Here is a 17,548-nt window from a genome sequence, read left to right as displayed (position 1 = left end):
CTGTTCAACGTCGGTACTGTCCCTGAGCCTGTTGGTGCGCGAACTTGGCTGCCTGCTGCGCCTGGTCGAAGCTTGCGCCGTAGGCCTGTGTGGGCGGGTTCTGCTGTTGCTGCTGCTGAACCATGTTGCCGTAGCCTTGTGGCGACGACTGTGGGAAGTACTGGCCCTGCGGCGTCTGCGCTGGTGAAATCCACCCACCAGGGATATTCATCTGTGGGGTTGGTGTCTGAGGAAAGTACTGCTGCTGCTGTTGCTGGTACATGGGGTGCATCTGGCTTGGTGTAGAGTACGCCATGCCGACCATTCCAGACGGCGTTCCAGGCCCGGTAGGCATACCCATAACACTAGGAGTGCCCATCATACTAGGGGTACCCATCATGCTAGGAGCGCCCATAACGCTGGGCGCACCACCGCCAGTTGGCATTCCCATCATACTCGGCGCATAGGTGCTCTGAGCCTGAGCCTGAGCCATTGCGAATTGTTGCTGCTGCATCTGCTGTTGCATCATCTGCTGCTGGCGTTGCTGAACCTCCATCATTTGACGCTGTTGGTTCTGCAATGTGCGCCTATCGATCTCAGATTGCATAGCCGGAGTATAGCTGTGACGATTGGCCTTTTGAGCTGCCTTCTCCTTCTCACGGTGATCGATGTAGCCTGTCAGTCCTGTTGGAGGGGGTTTCTGTAGTTTCTTGGGGTTTTGTGACAAGTCCAGAAGAGGAGTGTTGGTCATTCGAGCAACCTGTTCCTGCTCGCGAGCTGACAAGGTGGTGGGTCGTTGATCAAGCAGTGTGTCAGCACCACGGCTCAACGGGCGACTAGGTGGACGAGCGGGTCCAGGCGAACCCTGAGGCGAACGCCGTATTTGACTCCAGTCCCCAGAATGTGTGCGGCCGATAGGAGGCTGCATCTGGCTCCAATCCCCAGAGTGTGTGCGACCAGTATTAGGTTGCATTTGACTCCAGTCTCCGGAATGCGTGCGACCGAACGGAGGAGGGGTATGCGACTTGCTTCTCCCATGTCCATACATCATAGGCTGTTGCTGAGTCGCACGGTGCATCACCCAGTCTTCAGGGTCCAGTCTCTGTCTATCTGGCTGCTGTGGTGAGGCTGCAGCCGGTTGCCACGCGACCTGTCGGGAGTCGGTTATCTGTGGAGAGTTTGAACCACTACGCATGTGCATAGGCGTGTTTGGTGTGCTTCCTCCAGAGATAAACGATAGTCGATTCTGTTCGTTCGGAGTTGTCGCAAGGTTCTCTTTGGATCGCGAGGCGCTGTTGTCGTGCAACATCTGTGTCATGGTTCCGCTGGTGCCTGGGCGCTTGCCGTCAAAGTCCAGAGCGTACGTCGGACCAAAATCAATACTGGGCACAGCTGCAGCTGCAGGTGCTCGTGCCGGGTCCAGCACTGATTTGTAGCCATGCGGATCTTCATCCGAAGGAGGCTTTACATTGGGATCTCCGATCATCGTCAAGACGCCACTTCTAGGGCGATCGGTGCGTCGTTCGGGCACCCTTCGTGGTGGAGGCGCAGGCTCCTCCTCTTCAGCAATGCTGGCATAGTCTGGTGTAGAAGTTGATATCGCGTCGTCGTCGTAGCGGCTACTAGATGCGCTTGCCTGACGGTGCAGCGTAGGTTGGATGTTGAAAGCGTCGAGAGCTTCGGGGTCGATTACGTCTTCTCGTAAACTATCGAGTCTTGAGCTAGTGGTCGAGAGGGTGTCATCCTCTTCTGAGGCTAGGGGAGACCGACCTGGTACTGGCTTACGAGGAATACCGCCACTTTCGGGGTGTGGGCGGTAAGGGAGCTCGTGGGTGGGGGGCTGCGGCGGCAACTCACTATGTTCTGGAACTGGTGGAGCTGTCGGCTGGTAGCCTGATGGCGAATCGACGAATTCAGAGTGCTCGATATAGGGCGATGCAGGAATGGTAGATAGGCGATTACCAGAGTTTTGGTTCGATGGAGGTGGCCTTGAGTTTACACCAAGATACATAGACTGCCCCTGATCACCATATCCGTTGTATTCGCCACTGCGCCTACTCTGAATAGTGTCCTGGTTTCTCCAGGCTGCCGCTGCACCTGCACCAGCTATGCCACCTGGAAGCGATCCATGTGACGCGTCGGCCATTTGCTGCAGCGTAGCAGAATCGACCGCAGGATTTGGCTTCGCCATAGGCATGTTGGGACGAATGGGCGGCTTTTGATAGGCAGCGTGCTCCTGAGTAGGAGGAAGATCGACATAACCCTGCGGTGGAGCGGACAAATCTGCAGGAGGTGGAGGTAGATTCTGTGGCTCCTTGATAGGGCTCTCATCGTAGTCGGACGCCGAGTCGTAAGGTTGGACTGCTCCATTTGAGGAGCTGGGGAGCACACGGTGCTGGGGAGGAGTCGGCGCACGTTCGTCTTCGTAGGGCGTTTCGTCTCGCGTGAACCTCGACGGTGTGTTCTGGTTGTTGGGTCCATTGACTTGCTCCGATACCGATCGCTGATGGCGTGGAGTGCCGAATGGGTTCGCTGCGGGAGCCGTTCCAACACGACGTGGCTTTTGTACCTCAAAATCAGGGAATTTACGTGTAGGCGATGACTGGCGTGTGGACGGACTAGAGCGAACAGAACCTTGGTCTTCGAATCGTAGACCGCGTGATGTGAAGCCTGCTCGGCTGACGGTATTCCTGCGACTGGCGCGGCTGTAGATCGATCCAGCGTCCTGGTTTGCGGACATCATACGTGTTGAAGTTAAGTCCTTCAATTGCTTCCTCCACTGGCGCTCTGACCATTTGTCACTGCCTTCGGTATTGATCAAGCCCACGACATCCCACATCTCCAAGTAACCGTATCGTCTGTCAGAAGGCATGGCGAACATCAAACCGCGAGTATCCAATACATCCGCAATCAACTTCTTTGGGCGTCCGTACAGTGAAAATGTATCAAACACAGGGAAGAGGTACTGGAGCATAATCTCAAAACCTGAAATAGCTGGACGCGACTCTGGCATGACAAAGACGAACCCTTCTGTCGTGGTTTCTGGCGTGGAGTGTATTGTAATCTTGCCCTCAATCTTGACCAGCGTGGACTGATCGATTAGCGGCTTCGACTGTGGGTAGATGGCGTAACATGAGTATGCATCCTTGACAGTGGCAATGGCTTTTGTTTTCTTGGTAACCTTCTTGGTCTCGTAGAACCTGATGTCGCCCTTGAGTACTGGCGGCCGCTCGTAAGCGCTGCCCTTCTTTTGTAGCTTCTGCAGTTTGATGTATTCCTTCTCGTCTGGTGGAGAGACAACACACCAGCAGCGGCGCCATGGAGTGCCTGCGCCGAATCGAACGCGCACCCAGTCCTCGTACTTTGCGCACTGCCGATCCAGAATTATGCGGATGTTGTTGAGCGTCTTGCCCTTGCCAGCAATCAATGCGCCCGTGTATGCTTCCGAGAGAGTTGTATGCTCGTACATGGCGAGGCGGATGCCGGCGGTCCATTGCGTAAGCGCGTGGTAGGAATCGAAGTGGAAGAGGAACTTGTTGCTGGCCGCTGTCGAAACGCTGAGGATGTTGTCGAGCTTCTTTCCGTCTTTCAGGGTCATGGAAGGGATCTGGCGGGGTTAGGGAGGCCGTATGGAAGTTATGGATCAACGTACCATGTGGATTGCCGCATCTGTCAGGTTGATGAAGGTCGGCAAGACTTCAGTCTCACCACCGGCCTGGTCCAGCGCACTCGCATCCCATAGTGAGAGGATGGTGCCGACGAGCTGGACGAAGTACTCCTGCCACCTTCGATCTGGCGCGGGACGGCCACCTGCATTGCCGTCAGTATCACAAACAAGCATTGCCTACAGATCTGACGTACGAGTGTCGGTGTCGTGGAACTTGAGGAAATAACCCTCTTGGTACAGCTTGTTCGAGTGGCTGTTCAGGAACATGAAGATGCGCTGCAACTCGGGCAGTGTATCCTGGCTTACTTCCATGACTGGCGGTTGATATGTTTGAATCATGGACATGGGGCGCACTGAGGCTCGGGAATCGCTACGGTCGCGTTGAGTTGCCCGAGAGGGGGGTCGCTCGTTGTTATACGTGTCCAGAGCCGTGGCGGATTGCGCAAAGTTGGCTGAAGTTACCGGTTGCTTGGTAGAGGGTGAAGGCGGAGCGGGGGACGCGGGGCCCGGCGAGGGTCCAGCGGACGGAGGGTTCTTCTGCAAGGTATTCTGGTTGGAACCACCCCATTGTGACATGAACGACAGAACTGTGAAGGGGCGAACAGGGCGCAACATTAGTGAATGTTCTTCCAAAGACCAGCCCTGCTGACACAGTAGGGAGGGCAGCCATTATGTAGCAGGCGCATTATTTACCTCTCTTTGGACGACCCATGGCAGCGACGAGTGGTGGTATTAAGTACAAGTGGAAGGTCTCTCCTCGCTGCGGTACACAATGCAGGTGCTCTACGGGCGCGTTGTCGGTACTGAGCCAGGCGCGCAAGCCACGGGTACACCGGCTCGCTGAATGTTACGATGCAGGGACTAGAGCGTTCTTCGGAAACGAGCGACGAGAGCACAGAATCACGGGCGAGTGCAAAGTGAGGAGGAGGGAAAATTAGGGAACTACAAGGAGCGAAAGAGCGGTAGGCGTAGTACGTATATCTGAGGTCCGTGGTGGAGTTAGACTTGTGGAGGGATTTCTGGGCGCGCGGCAGGGATTAGACATGCCTATGACGCGAACCTTGGAAAGGGTTCTTGGAGATCGCCGAGTTCTGGATGATCCATCTACCGGGTGACAGATTTGTACTTGACTTTCCAACCGCCCCATGTCTGCGCAGACTGGAAAACGCTCCCATCAACAGCGACGCATGGCCGCGTGTTCCCAACGCGAGAATCCTTCAAAACACCTCAATGGCCACTGCACGCTTACTCATTGGCTCTTGGTCGTATTCCCAGCCCATTCTGAGGCCCCGTACTAGACTAAATTGGCGGCCGCCCGCCTGTCTTCGGCCACTCGGCATGGGCTTCTCCTCTTCTGGGTAACGATGATGGTGTGGCTGTGCATCTTGGCCTCAAATGAGTTGTTGGCAATAGCGGCCGGAACGCGGCCCACGGAATCTGGGGTACCCAGTTGTGCCTCCCATGCTGTCCGGACCTGTCAAATGCGCTGACCGGGCATACAGATCTTATTTGCATGCAGTCCTAGCCGAGTAGCCGTTGCCTTGTATGCTGCATCACTATGCCTGTTTCAGACAGCGACATTGGTTTCGATATCAATCACGGATTGAGTGACGAATGTGATCGTCAATGGTGGCGTCACGCAAACCAAGGCTGATTTCTATAGTCGTGTACCGGCGGTCGATGCTTTGTTTTATTCCGGCGACTACATATCGGCGGTAACGGTGTGAAGCCGCCGCAATGTCTCTCTAGGTCTGAACGCTCATCAAGACGGGCCTTGTTCTGATGAATGTGGCCTTGTCTTGTCTTGCCTTGCCTTTGCACTCGCATTTGTACAAGATGGAGTGATAGATCCTGCCTATGCAGATGGCTGGCATTCAAGACACACGTGATGTCATACTTCGGGACTAGCGCTCCTATGACTGCGGTACCGTCACTGCTTCGGCAGCTGATAACGCGTTGGGTCGTTTACTCCACTTCGAACGCGTCTCAAGTGCGGTGTTCGCGCATCTCATTTTGATTCTACAAATCGAATTCTGAAACTAATACACAAACTCACCAACGCTTGCAGCCGTCCGCTCCTTCAACGTACCTTCGCCCAAGTCTTGTTGTTCCTGCCATAGTGTTGGTGGTACCCGCTCTGACTGTACGCGAAAGCTCCAACGCCCCAACCACAACGCACGACAATCACTCCACCGACTCGGAAACGCCAAACCTCCATCATCAATCGCTCACGATGGTGCGCAAACGTAAAGTCGTAGATGAGAAGTCCGCGCATACTGGATCTACTCCCTCAGCCAGCGATGCGACAAACCCCTCCACGAAGAAACGAAAGATTGACTGGTCGACGGTCGACAGCTTTCCTGGCTTCAAAGTCATAGGCGTCGACACCAAGGCACGAAAGAAGCCAGGCCAAGCTTCAACTACACAAGAAAAGCGCAATGCAGATAATTGGGAGCACCACAAATACCCTGGTCACCTTATGCCTTTGGACGCAGACATCGTACAGCCAAATCCATTCCAAGGAGCTCCACTGGGCGACCTCCACGTCAAGATTTCACCTGCACGATACTGGGAAAGTACAAACCGCTATCGCAAGTTTACTAGTGAGTCCCAAACTTGTGATACATCCTAAGTCTAACCACGCTAACACGAGCGTTTCAGTAAACGGTGAAGAATTTCAAGTTGGCCAAATGGTCTTTGTGAGAAAAAGCGAAGAGGATCACGTAGAGGAGGGACCAAACTCAATCCAGCACTGGCTCGCCAAGGTGCTTGAGGTACGCGCCGGAGACGCCTCTCATGTCTACCTCAGAGTATTTTGGGCATACCGACCGGAGGATCTACCGGGTGGCCGGCAACCGTACCATGGCAGAGCCGAGCTGATAATCAGCAACCACATGGACATAATAGAAGCCGTCACAGTAGAATCTTCTGCAGAGGTGGTACATTGGAACGACGACCTAGACAGCATGGCACTTCTGGCAGACCAGCTGTTCTTCCGTCAAAGCTACGATATCACAAAGAAGACCAATCGTTTAAGCGTAAGCACTCTCGTTGCAACTGTTCATCTCACACTAATTATGTCACAGAAACTGAACACCTATTGCATCGACAAGCAGCCCAGCAATCCGGACGAGCTTCTTGTCCAGTGTCCACATTGTTCAGAATGGCTTCACGCAGGCTGCCTGAAAGAGCGAGCGCTCCAAGACCTGAGCGCAAAACAAGTGGCGTCCCCACCAAAACCAAAGAAAAGAGGTCGGCCCAGCAAGGGCGAACTCGCATCGAGCCAGAGCGAAGCCACACACACCTTCGAGGCAAAGATCAAGGGAGGCAGCAAGACTCGCCTCACAATCATGGAGAAGCATGAAGGAAAGACCAAGCGGAAGTGGAATGTAGACATATCGTGTCTCATGTGCGGCGAGATGATTGAGAAGGCTGAGGAAGATGTATCTGAGAAGGCTGAGGAAGATGCATCAGAGAAGCCCGTAACTTCAACCCCAGCCGCTCAAGCCAGCGATGATGCAGACGTCCAAGACATCACCACTCCTACCAAGGCATCTGGTGTTGGCAAAACGCCAACCCGGGATGGTGACTCGGACTCAGTCATCGGTGACGCAGACGACGATCAAGAAGTTGAGGTCAGAGATGCGCCAACAGCTGATACCGAGTCAAAGGGTGAGACTGCTGAACCATCCCCGTCCGACTAACAACTAAATTCCTTACCTAGGACCAAGGAAGAGAGGTCGTCCCCTCGGATCCTTAGGAAAGAAGAGGAAACGCGCTTCTTACATTTCGACCAAGAAAGCTACTTCATTACATACACAGCGTCTCAAAACAGAGACTGGCAAGGAGGGCTCTCCAGATGCTGTACAAGACATGGATACGAGTGCGGTGGTGGTCGCAACTATTACAGCAACAACGGCTTCCGAATCTGCCGAGGACGCGACAGTGACGACCAAGTCTGAACCTACGGAAGAGGTGCCTACAGTCGCTACACTTAAGACACCTGCTCCAGCCTCCATCAGCGAATCCGTCTTCCAATCTGGTGTACGATCCATGAAGCGACTGCTTTGGCCAGCACGATAATCTCGGCTTAAGCTACACTTTTATTTCCATGTATAAGTTCGGGCGTGTAATGGTAGATACCCTTTGCTATGGCGTATCAACGCTGCGGGTTTCGGGGGCGGCCTTTTCAATATCAATACCTATCGATAATTTACATTTCACCATGGCAAAGCAGTTCTAATAGTGAATTATGCATTCTTACTCTAGCCGGTCTAACCATACGAATCCAGCAGGTAGATGAGGTTCGTTAGTTCCAGCAAACTGGGGGTATATCCACCTAACGTCCCATCCACTATGAAAAAGAATGAAAAGCATGAAAACGCCATCGCTGAATGCTGTAGTCCTAATCGCATCATGCAGCTGTCCTAATCCTCCATTTTCCCAAATCCTTTTTTTCGTTCGCTGGAAGAGGAAGAGATGCCCATCCGTTAAACACCTTGAAAATGCATGTTACCCTTAGTTCTCATCGTTACTCTCCTTCCTGAAACCGCTCTCGGTCAGCTTCCCTTTCACAACTTCCGCTCAACAGGCAGCTTGCCCTTTCCCACCTTCATCTTAAGAAGTAACCTCGGCTTTTCACTACCACTACTACCTTTTTCCACGGTAACGAGTCCGCTCTTACCAGGTCCTTTACCATTCAACATACTACTTGTTTCCAGACTCTGACGCTTAGACGGTCTATCATCATCTCCGTTTCCAGAGATCAGTTTGCGTTTCTTGCTCTCTCCCGGGGTGAAGCCTGAGAGAAGCTTAGGAGGAAGGCGTAGCTTGACGATTTTGCTTCTCTTCTGCTTGATCACTGGCCTTGCTATAGATGATGATGTAGTGGAAACAGCAGGACGTGATGGAGGAGGAACGTTGCTGGGTCGAGGTGATGGAGCTGCACTCGGGCGCGGCGAAGGAGCGGCACTGGAAGGTCTTGATGGTACGGTGGAGCCAGATGCGGTTTTGGTCCTGATCTTAAGCTTGGGAGCTGGCAGAGGGACTGGAGATTGAATGGTGGGAGTCGTCGACATAGGCTTCGGTACCTTGATGACCGCCGGTGTTGGCTTCGGAGTAGGCTTCGGAGTTGGCTTCGCTTGGGCAGGCGCGGGAGCTGGAGTAGGGACCTTGGGCGGTGGAACTGGAGTCTTGATAACTGGGGCAGGAGCGGAGGGTGCCGGAGTTGGAGGTTTCGGAGCTTGAACGGGAGCAGGTGCTGGAGTCGCAGGCTTAGGGGTTGCTGCTGGGGTTGCTATCTTCTTTGAAGGTTGCATCAGTGGCACCTCTGGGGTCGACGAACGCGAATCTATCTGAGCCGGGGCAGCAGCAGCAGGCGGCGGCCGCGGTGCTACTGCTATTGTTTCATTTGCTGCTGGCGCTGGAGATGCTGGCTTTGACATAGGTGCTGGAGATGGCGAATTATAGATGGTGGGTGAAAACACGACAGATTGACTCCTCGAATGGGTCTGCGGAGTTCCAGCCGTAGACGGTGGAGATGTAGCAGACTTTTTCTTGCCACCAATCTTGAGCGACAGCTTCGGCAATCCTGGCGGTTTCGAAGCTGGAGCAGTTGCGTCTCGCACGGGCTGAAGTACAGGTAGGGGTTGAGGTAGAGGTTGAGGCTGGGGCTGAGGCGGAGGTATTGGAAGAGCCGAAAAGCCCGCTTTTGCCTCTCGCATCTTCCTTATACCTTCCTCCACTTGCTCCCGAGGTGGCATCTTCACGGCTCGGAACCTGCTATTGTGTCTAAAGCGCAACAGTCCCTTTCCAACATGTTCCACCTTCCAATAGCGTGGAAGAGCCAATTTGATCGGCAGCCTGTTGACCTTCTGGTTGTCAAAGATCATGTCGCAAATGTCCAAAAGCTCAGACATGTCGCTTGTCGACAGTGCTCTTGACTTCAAGGCTTCCTCCAGTACCATTCGAAGGGTGATATTACCCTGCAAGTCGCTCTTCAATCCTCTCAGAGCCCCGTTAAGGTTCTGTCGAGCGAGAGCCGATGCACGTTCAGCATTGCTGGCTTCGTCTTCGATCATGAGCGTATCTGCTGAGGTTTCAACAGTCTTCTCTGGTGCCCAAACATCTCCAGTAGCGACCTGTCCGATAGCGATGCCGAAGATCCGTAGCAGTTGCTTCCTGAAGTACGGCGAGGGATCGGACCGGATCTCATGCATAAGAAACCTTAACATTGTGTCTTTCCGAAACATGCCTAGGCGAATCAAGCATTCCCAAGCCTTCAGACGTACGTTGTCTGCGTTGCCTAGCTGAGCATACTGGAGAAATTCGGTCGGCTTGAACGGGGTAACGCGGCTCATGACCAACTTCAGTGCACAATCGAGAGCCGTAGTTGTGTAGACGTTTTGATAGGTAGGGATCCACTCATCAAGCCTCTGATGTCGGGTAAGCTCCCCGATGGCTTTGCTTGTGAAATCCTGCTCTTGAGCCCATTCCTCGTGGCTAAGCTCGGAACTTGCGGTGGTCTTCGTGAGCGTCTCCGCAAGACACCGCATCAACGTAGAGATGTAGTGATCGTCGCTGTAATCGTTTCCACGGTTGTCGTTGTACCGCACCAGATCGAGCAAAAAGCGCTTTGCCTCTAATGGGGATCTCCCGTCCTCGCCCTTGATCTTAGCAATGGCTCTAGGTATAGCACATTGAATCAGGTACATGCTACGATCAGAAAAGTCGTTCGACCGGGTCATGGGCGAGTTAGGCAAGCAAAAAAGCTCGCGGAAAGCTTTCTTCAGATGGAAGAGACCAACCCACTCGGTCCGCTTCAACGCACTCTGAGCCAAGACCATAGCAGCCATGGTTCGTATGCCGTGGAAGTATCGATTGTCCATCAAGGTCTTCACCAAGAAAGTCGAGATTAGTTTGTGACCTTCCTTATTGGCGAGGAACTGTATCGACTCCGCTTGCGCAACAACATCCTTATCTTGTTGCAGCTGCGAGACATACATGTATGATGGCATGTCCTCGATGTTGGTCCGACATATCCACTCAAAATCTGCATCAATACGAATCCACTCGTAAGCTTCACCCTCTTGTTTGGCTTCATCTTCCGGTGGCCAATCATCTAGTCGCCACTCATTGTGTTCTTGAGGAGACGTAAAGAGATCTCCGAGCATGTAAAAGGTGACGTCTTCTTGTGTTTCACCTGAGGCATCAAGGCCTGCTGCAGCAGCCATACGCTCTTTGTTCAGTCGATTCCTCTTCAGACGCTTGTATTTTGTGTTGTACGGGATCTCCACTTTGACGTTGTTCGAATTGATATCGACAATATGTTCATAGGGTGTGCCATCAGCTTCGTGAATTCGAATGGTCATTGGGCCAACAAAGGTAGGATATCCTGTTGCGGAGCGCAAGTCCCGAGACTTCTCCTTTGCTTCGCGCATGAAGTCGTCCGCGGCGAGGCCGTTCTCGATATTTGTTATCGATGAATCAGCCTGGAGCTGCTTGATAGTAAGCTGTACCACTTGCTTCTTCTTGTTAAATGAAGGTACGCAGTGGAAAGTCGGACATCCAGATCCCACGATCCATTGCTGGAAAAAGGACTCCAGCTTTTGATGCCCAACCTTCTCGCAAATGTCGAAGAAGTCTTCCGAAGCAATCGCGCCATTAGGATACTTGCCCTGGCGAGCGTTGAACAGCATCCGGTACAAACACCTGTCAACACCGTTCTTTCCGCTTTGTTTGACCAGGCGGTTGTGGAGGATGGAGAGTACCATGAGCGATTTCAGCTCCATAAACTCAACCTCACCCGGATCCAGCTGCAAGATGTATCCAAGTTGCTGCAGCGAGGGGCGCTTTCGGTCCATCTGGATGACCTTGTCAACCATTAGCTTTTGCCGGAAACGCCAATCGTTGCGACCGAACAACTCTCGGAGATAGAGTTCAGCCATGAACCATGAACCCCCAACGATGATCCAATGATCTTCAGGATTGTGTGCAATAACATCGACGCCTATCCATTGGCTGGCAACCGCATGTACCAGCACCCTAGTTGTGTGTTCCATCGGTTCCCATACCGTCTCCGGAAACAGCAAACGAGAGCTGCAGATGGAGAACGAGGCTGTATGCGCAGTATCCCACTCCAAATCATCGACAAATGCTAGCTTGTAAGAGTTGCCGAATGCATAACTCTGGAAGCGCTCGGTGAAGGTGTCGAGCGCTCGAGCTAGCATCATGGCGCTGTTCCGGACCTCGTTTTCCTTGCCTGGCATACAGAAGGCATGGACCTTGATGGCATTTTCTCCCAAGCGCTCGTCGTCAAGTGTATCACGGTACTCTGAGAGATCGACATGTTCGAAGGGGCCGATTACGAAGCCGATATGTTGCGGAAGGACAAGTGTATCACAGGAGAAGCTCGCTGTCTTTCGAGTAGAGTCGGCAGGATCGAGAATCTTTGTATGTTAGCAAAAGACACATCTGGTACTGTACATGAACACTCACATCGTCTGTCAGTGTACCAGAACAGATGACTTGCATCTCCATGGCCTTCTCTTCCTCGGACAAGTCCACTTGGTCGTCATCCGCGTCCAGCATAACACTGTCAGCCTTTTCAGCACCCTCTCTTTGTGCTTGGGCATTTGTATTGGCATCTGAAGTTTTGCTAAGCGCATCCCCCAGCGTTCGTGGGTAACGAATCGAAACATCGAATAGACAGCGCGTTTCGCCGTCGTCTATGCACGGAAACAGACACGATGCTGAACCAGGAAAGGACGAGTTGCGCGTGTAGGCATGCGGGTACCGTGCATCTCCATCCTCCAGCCCGACAAATTGTAGCGCGTCCCGGAAATCGTCCAGCTCGTATTCAATCTCCAGCTTCAGTGGTGCATAAAAGGTGCCCGGGGCGTCGTCGGTCATACCAGCCTCCGAAGGCTTCACTTCCCGAATCTTGACTTTTTCAGGCACAGCAATAACCAGCTCATCTTCCCCGCCCTGTGTATGTCGCGCTATCCGCTCTTTCGCATAGTGGTATTGCTCGAGGCCGGTGCCGGGATACAGCGTCAGGCGCTGGTGAAGGTTCGAGTAGCTAAAGGCGGCCCTCTCTCCATCGATCTTGATGCTCGTCGGTCTCAGTTGGCGGCAGTTCAGTGTGATGTCCCGCAGTTGCGCCTGATCAGGCTGTATGTCGAGTGTGGTAAGGCCTTTGACGCGGCGCGGTGCAAAACTGAAGTCGAGCTCGAGCTGCTGCTTCAACAGGGTGAAAGAGCCGCCCGACGAGGCGTCGTCCACTACGTCGGCGAGCTCGTTGGGCGCCATGTTAGGCGACGCAGGCGATCCTGCTTCCGAGATTACGGCGGGCGGGTTGCGGTCGAGGTTTGTGGCGGGTGTTGACTGAGCCTTTGACTGCGATACGCGTAGATGTCCGGGAGTTCGCGACAATGGCCGCTACGCTAAGTGTTGGCCCGTGCGGCTAAAACTGGGGCGCCTGGTTCCGCGCTTCACTAAACGTCACTGCGACCCACTTCACAGACTGAGGATGTGAGATACATGAGCAGCCAACAAACTTCAGCGTGTTTCCAGTTACAGCGAAATGTGGATGACTCCAGTTTGCCCTCGTCAACAGCCACTTAAGAGGACCCCCACCATCTCGCGACACACGATCCAGAAAGCAGTGGTCAACACAAACATCCAGGCCATTCCATTCTACAAGATTAGAACGAGCCGAATGGTACTATAGCTACGTCTACTAACCTTCATCAGTATGTGTCCCCAAAGCGGACTCATTCTCTTTCAGACCAGTCAAGTCTCCTTGCACGTCACACTACGCAACTACATCTCTAATCTGACTATAGATTAATACCGAGCAACAATGCGATTCTCAGATAGACGCGCGTGTCAGCGGGTACAATGCCTTTGTTACATTCAGTCAAGTTCGTTCTAGCAGAGTCATAACCAATAGTACGGACAAACTAGTTTCGTGTCCCGCCGTTTCTTTCTCTCGAGAAAGTCATACTTTATGACACATTAAGTAACACAGGAGCAATATCACAGTAGCTGGGCTCAGGAGATGCTCCTACCCGTCCTCTGACTGCGGCTCTTCGAAGGCTCTCTTATTAGTGATGACTCTATGAGAGAGTCTAAAAGCTTAAAGAACGATACCACGATGTCTCTCTAAACAACACAACCAGAATAGTCTTACATACTAAGACTCTACGTTGTACCCAGGGTGATTGCATCCACTACTCATCACCTCTCAACACACAAGAGTCATCATTAAAGTCTCCAAGAATACGATTCAAACTCGATAAATTCCCAGTCCAAACATGTTGACTGATAATCCCTTCGACTCTCTGACTGACGACTACAATGATATTCGGCAGGAGAGATGTATACTCTATACACAACAGTGGCGAGGTTGCAACTGTCACACCGTCGTATACGATCTCATCATAATATGTCTGCAGTATAAAGAAAAGGGCAACTACAGCTGTCGCGCAAGCCCAGACAAAAGAAGCCTCGTCCCACTCGTGATCGCGTAGAAGGAGCTTGCGACGCCCACAAATCAAATACTTTGAATTTCAAGCCACCGACACTGAAGCGGGAAGATACCTATGGGGGATCAAAATGAATATTACAGAAGATATGACTGGAAAGTAGACGGGGATTCAAACCATCAGGCTGAAAGGTTTGGCGTATGGTGTTGGAGACTTGGTGATCTTGACATGCCTGTGTTGATGTGCACACTCATTTTGTAGTCATACTCTCACCTCCATCGACTCTTCTCGATAGATCTTCGTAACCTATCCTTTGACTACAGCTTCGTGAAGAATCACACATCACTCACAATGGTAGGAGTAGAGTATAAGAACCAGCCAAAGAAGCGCCAGGATAACTATTCTCAGCACCACAACGCCACAGTTTCTACTCTTAGCAAAGATCCTACATCATAGAGTACAAGAATTCCATTGTCCATCGTTTTTCTAGTCAAAAATCCAGTCTCAAAGACACCAACGATTCGAATTCGTAAATTGTCAATCTTCAGCTCCAGACTCCACCACCATGTCAGTACAGCCGGGCTCAGTACCGCACAATATTCCTCCTTCACCACAACCACCACCACACTGTATCATATGGGTACAATATGCTACAGCTTGCGGCCACATAAAACTTCAGTATGAACCTCGAAGATTCTGTGAGACCTTCTACAAAGAAAGCCGCTGCCACTGCCAACCCAAGTACGAACCGCATCCAGACATACCACCTCACCTTGGTAGATGCTCCTTTAGTCCTATCACCGACAGCAGCCGGATTGATGAGTGGCAGAAGGACGAGAAGCCTGATAACGGCAGACCGAAGGATAATAAGACTATCGCACAGACCAACAGGATGATGGCTAATATGACGCTGCGCAGGTAGTGAGAACTTCTTTTTTGATGAGCTCGCTGGTATAGAAGTGGGCGCTTGGTGATTAACGATTCGTTTCTTTTCTTTTCCCTTTCTTTTATACTGTGTTATGCATTTACTGTTTTCAGAGAAGATGCTATATCCCCTTTGTTACATTTCAGTTACATACTATACTTTGGTGCATGTTTGGGTCAGGAGAAACATCGGACTTAGCCAGTTGTTGTGAATGTCTTTTTTGTATTGAATTGACTAGTTGTAAATACGTACCATGTTCATATCTTCACTTAATGCGTTAAAGATAACGCTATTGCTATGCTTTCTTGAGATATTTATCACATACCACCATCTCCCACCTACTCATCGTCAAAAACACGTTTTTCTAATCAAATCTCCTCCTCTTCATCCCGACTTCCAACCCCAGCGGCTTCCTCAAAAATCCCTCTCTAGTCTCCAACTCCCCCTGTCGAATCTCAAACTCATACCTCCTAAACACCGTCCCTACAATAAGTGCCAACTCCATCTCCGCAACATTCCTCCCCACACAGGCCCTCGGCCCATAGCTGAACGGGATAAAAGCCGCCTTTTGTTTTTCCGTGACATTCTCCCAGCGCTCAGGTCGAAACACATCTGCATCTTCGCCCCAGATCTCTGTGGAGTGGTGAATGGTGTATGCGGGGACGGAAAGGACCGTTCCTTGTGGAAAGTGGTGGCCTAGGAGCGTTACACCAGGGCCAGGAGGAATAAGGCGAGGAAGACCGAGTGAAGATGTGCTGTGGATACGCATTGTCTCTTTTATGACGGCGTCTAGGTAGGGTAGATCTTTGACCTGGGCGTAGCTTGGTACGGCATCTGCATCTGGCAAGGCGTCGTCTAGTTCTTTTTGTAGCTTACGGACGACATCTGGGTGCTGGAGACAGTGGTAGAGAAGGGCACAGGAGGTGTTGGACGTGGTGTCTGAGCCAGCGATTAGTTGGGTCAGGGCTTCGGCTGTGAGTTCTTCGCGGCCGAGTTTCTGGCCGCTTTCGTCGCGACCTTCCATTAGACGAGCCAAGAGGTCGACACGATCAGATGGTTTCTCGAGGCGTGCATTTACGCGCGCGATTGCTATGCCGGCGAGGTCTTCGATGGCCTTCATACCTTGGCTGAAGAAGGGGTCTGGGAGGTGTTTCGCGTAGGGCTTGATGGCAGGGAAACATCCGATGGTTCTAAATGATGTTAGTCACTAGGATCAGATATGTAGGATTGCAGAGCATGATTTAGACATACCCACTGACTTCTCCTCTTCGGTTCAACACTTCGATAGCGGGAGCATATGTGATTTGCCCCGCCTTGCTAACCTCTGCCTCATCCTTACCCTTGGCCAGCATACCGAATGGTTCCCCAAACGCCAAGTCTCCAATAACGTCGAAAGCCAGGTAGTTGAACCAGTGGAGCGCATCCATATGATACCATTCTCCCTTCTTCTCAGCACTTTCCGCCCTTCGATCCCACTGCTTCTGCAGTTCCTCAAGGTTATGATGAATATACTGCTCAAACTGCAACACACTCTTGGCAGAAAAGGTGTGAGATACCGTCTTTCTCTTTCTCGTATGTTCCGCACGATCCCTCGTGTTGAACAAACCACGCCTGATCGACACAAAGGCATCATAGTACTCGCTCTTTAGGAACCCATTGCCATGACCGTAGATCTGAGGAATAGCGTCCGCATCCGCAATACTGACATGATGTGGTTGAAGGCGAACGAGCTTTCCGTATTTCTTGTGTGCTTCATGAACAGCGAGATAACGTTTCCCACGCCGACATTGGTATAAGAGCCAGAGGTTTGTCCAGGCCGCTGGAAATGGAGCTGGGATGTCGCGGATCTGCCAGTTACGAAGGTAAGGAAGGATGTAGAAGATGACCGGGAGGAGGAGGATCGAATAGGGAGTTAGTAGGAGCGTTGTTAAAGACATCTTAGGCGATCGTGAGAGAGCCGGAAGAAAGAAAGGAAGAGGATCTGAGCTCTTTATCCGAATAGAACTACTTTCGCAGTAGCACCGAGCCCAGCGTACTTCGTCGAATCTCGTACAATCGATGGAATGACTCGCCTTTAACCTCCTCTTCAACGTTTAGACACAGCCCTCTTATAGTCCCATGCCAGTGTTTCTCTACGCCCAGGGCTCACACGTGCGCTATGTTTCCCCACGCCAACACGAGACAAGCAGACGTCAGAACCATCTCGACTCCATCAGCAAAATCCCCTAATTGACCAATCGCACGCCTCCAAAAACCATTCCACCTAGCCGTGTCGAAGGTCCGAAGGTCTCCAAGCCGGAACGCTCTGGCGCTTGACCCCGCCTTCCTCTAGTGCGCCGAAGGTTCCCCGCGACGAAGCCATCGTCATCGGGAAGGCGACGCCAAGCAGCACCGTAGCCGACGAGGTGGATCATTGTCCGAGAGTTGTGCGTTGAATGTTCGATGCCTCTGTTTCGGCGTGAGAAGACGGTTGTGAGATGTTAGATGGTG

The 17,548-nt window shown here is 52.1% G+C and overlaps 4 protein-coding genes across 4 annotated transcripts; 1 reads left to right on the top strand and 3 right to left on the bottom strand.

The window, feature by feature from the left end:
• Window positions 1–4: 4 nt before the first annotated feature.
• Window positions 5–4,261, bottom strand: GT037_006674 (uncharacterized protein; the record flags this gene model as incomplete). The annotated part of the gene is made up of 3 exons (XM_038931721.1): window positions 5–3,586; window positions 3,632–3,789; window positions 3,841–4,261. 3 exons carry the CDS (start codon window positions 4,259–4,261, stop codon window positions 5–7), a joined length of 4,161 nt encoding a protein of 1,386 aa, XP_038785193.1.
• Window positions 4,262–5,879: 1,618 nt separating this feature from the next.
• On the top strand, window positions 5,880–7,729 carry GT037_006673 (uncharacterized protein; the record flags this gene model as incomplete). The annotated part of the gene is made up of 4 exons (XM_038931720.1): window positions 5,880–6,249; window positions 6,308–6,684; window positions 6,733–7,318; window positions 7,371–7,729. 4 exons carry the CDS (start codon window positions 5,880–5,882, stop codon window positions 7,727–7,729), a joined length of 1,692 nt encoding a protein of 563 aa, XP_038785192.1.
• Window positions 7,730–8,217: 488 nt separating this feature from the next.
• GT037_006672 (transcription initiation factor tfiid subunit tsm1) lies at window positions 8,218–12,955 on the bottom strand (the record flags this gene model as incomplete). The annotated part of the gene is made up of 2 exons (XM_038931719.1): window positions 8,218–12,093; window positions 12,143–12,955. The coding sequence occupies 2 exons, from the start codon at window positions 12,953–12,955 to the stop codon at window positions 8,218–8,220; spliced, it is 4,689 nt and encodes a 1,562-aa protein (XP_038785191.1).
• Window positions 12,956–15,422: 2,467 nt separating this feature from the next.
• Window positions 15,423–16,995, bottom strand: GT037_006671 (cytochrome p450 3a3; the record flags this gene model as incomplete). The annotated part of the gene is made up of 2 exons (XM_038931718.1): window positions 15,423–16,248; window positions 16,310–16,995. 2 exons carry the CDS (start codon window positions 16,993–16,995, stop codon window positions 15,423–15,425), a joined length of 1,512 nt encoding a protein of 503 aa, XP_038785190.1.
• Between the last annotated feature and the right edge of the window lie 553 nt (window positions 16,996–17,548).

Source organism: Alternaria burnsii, assembly GCF_013036055.1.
Source record: "Alternaria burnsii strain CBS107.38 chromosome Unknown 731, whole genome shotgun sequence".
Lineage (NCBI taxonomy): Eukaryota > Fungi > Ascomycota > Dothideomycetes > Pleosporales > Pleosporaceae > Alternaria > Alternaria burnsii.
The sequence above is the reverse complement of the archived record's forward strand: the minus strand, read 5'-3'. Positions and strand labels throughout refer to the sequence as shown.